The sequence below is a fragment of the Buceros rhinoceros genome, unplaced genomic scaffold, assembly GCF_000710305.1.
Source record: "Buceros rhinoceros silvestris isolate BGI_N320 unplaced genomic scaffold, ASM71030v1 scaffold29679, whole genome shotgun sequence".
NCBI lineage: Eukaryota > Metazoa > Chordata > Aves > Bucerotiformes > Bucerotidae > Buceros > Buceros rhinoceros.
Genome location: NW_010430295.1, coordinates 9,566 through 11,695, shown reverse-complemented (window position 1 = coordinate 11,695; position 2,130 = coordinate 9,566). Strand labels below are relative to the sequence as shown.

General features: G+C 59.5%; 1 protein-coding gene across 1 annotated transcript in view; it reads left to right on the top strand.

The window, feature by feature from the left end:
• MROH1 (maestro heat-like repeat family member 1) overlaps positions 1–2,130 on the top strand; it is a gene marked incomplete at both ends in the record, with an annotated part of 11,664 nt that overhangs the window by 1,813 nt on the left and 7,721 nt on the right. Inside the window, 2 exons of the mRNA XM_010142993.1 lie at positions 2–131; positions 1,516–1,614. Of these exons, the coding sequence (XP_010141295.1) occupies positions 2–131; positions 1,516–1,614 (229 nt within the window). The remainder of the gene's footprint in view (position 1; positions 132–1,515; positions 1,615–2,130) is intronic.

Genomic DNA, 2,130 nt, shown 5'->3' with positions numbered 1-2,130 from the left:
CAACGTCCTTGTGGCGGTGGGACAACGCTTCATCAACAAGGTGATGGAGGAGGTGCTCACCAAGTTCCAGCCAGGGATCCTGCCCCACTACTTCGTCATGCAGACATTCGCCAACCTCTCCGTGTCCAATGGTGAGTCGGGAAGTGTGATGTACTTGGGTGTGGTGGTTTGGGGTGTGGTGGCTCACACTACCTTGAGAACTCTGTGGTGGCGTGGCCTGTGTGCTTCAGAACAACCTTCTCAGGATCTCGCAGCTGGGGTTTGATGCTGCTGCTGAGACATTTGCTCTGCAGAATGACTTAATGATGAAACGTGCTGAAAATGCTGGGAACAGGCAGCGCTGGCATCGGAACCCCAGGTCTGAGGGGACCTCAGGGGTCATCTGTCCAACCTCTCTTGGCAAAGCCTGCTCTAGACCAGCCCCTGTCCAGCTGAATCTTAAAAATATCCATCGCTGGGGACTCCACCGCCGCCTTGGGGACGTTATTCCAGGGCACTGACCGTCCTTGCTGTGAAAATTTTCCTCTTGTTTCCAGTCGGAATCTCCCCAGCAGTAACTTGTCACTGTTCCCCTCATCTTTTCCTTGGGATCCCCTGTAGAACGGGCATCTCCAGGGCTTGCTGGTGGTGTTCTTTATCTCCTGCTCCTCAGAAGAGATGGGGCATGAGAGGGGGAAGGCCAGTGCCACAGGGAGCTGGTGTGGGAAGAGGTTTGGACAAACCCATGGCTGCTCTTCCCAGGGAGCCCCTGGGACAGCGTGGAGACCAAGGGCAGCCCCTCCTCTGGGGGTGACAGGGAGTGGGACCCAGCAGCCTCAGCCGTCCTGGCTCCTCTTGCAGCAGCCTGAGTGGAGCTCCTGAGCTGCTCCGGGTGCTGACAGCCTCTGCTGGCAGCTCTGGAAGCGAGGGAAGCTCTGCTCCATGCCCTGGGGAACAGGGAAAGCCACGGCGGAGGCCTTGGCTCTGTCCTGGGGTGCTGGTCCTTGGCCCTGGAAGCCCTCCTCACCAGGACGGAGGGATGCAGAGCACTGGACAGGAGAGGGGGCACCTGGCGATGGCCAGAGGAGCCAAATCCCTGTAAAAGTGATCTTACGAATCATGTCCGGCTTGGCTTCAGTGCTCAGCTGGGCTCTTAAAAGCAGAGGGCATTGGAGCTGCCCGGCGCCCGTCCCTGGAGAGCTCCTGCTGGCCTCCTGCACCCAGCCATCCCAGAGGCACTACCTTCAGGATAACCACTCCGGGGTGGGACTTCCAAAACGGACGCTGGGCTGCAGAAGGGCTGGCGGATGCCAGCAGCGAGTGGGACGTAGCCTGGATGGAGCTCACCGGCTGCGAGGGGTTGGGCTGGGTGACCCAAATGAGTCGATGACTCGATGAAGCAGCGGCGCTGGAGCTGTCCCTGCTCTGTGCCAGGGTGGCAGACCGGAGCTCCCAGCAGCACGAGCTGGGTTTCTCGGGTCTGTGCCGGGGGTTCGTGGGTTTGCTGCGATTGATCCTCTCCCGCTTCCTCCCCAGTGTTTGGAATGGTGCCTTTCCTCAACTCCATCCTGGGGACGATGCTGCCCATGCTGGGAATGGCCAAACAGGACCACATGAAGTCCGTCTTCTGCTACGGTGAGGCTTTTGCTGGACCCGTTGGTTTCAGGTGGGTTGGGGGAGGTTTTTGCTTTCCCCCTGAGGACGGGGTCTCCTGAGCATCCGGGAGCAGGGCCCTGGCGGGCTCTGGGCAGGGACAGAGACCTGCCAGCTCTAGGTCACTGGGATCCACCAGAAGTCCTTCTCCACCTCCTGTTTGATCCCAGTCATTCCCATTTGCAGCCCAGTGAGTGCTGGTGCCCTTCGCTTCCCCCTCTGGTGAAGGGGACATGGACGCTCCAGCCGTCCCTCCTCAGGTCCCTCCAGTCCGGTGGGATGGGGAAGGAGGGAGCTGCGCTACTCAGGAGCATCTTATTAGCTGGTCTGACCCTTTATTAACCGGAATGAACCCTTTCTTAACTGGAATTAACCCTTCATAAACCAGAATGAACCCTTTATTAAGCCCGTGAACCCACCACCTTGCTCCCCACCAGCGTTAGCCCCGGCAGGACTCCTAGGGAGGCTTGGGAGGTGGCAGCGGTGCCAGGCCACCTC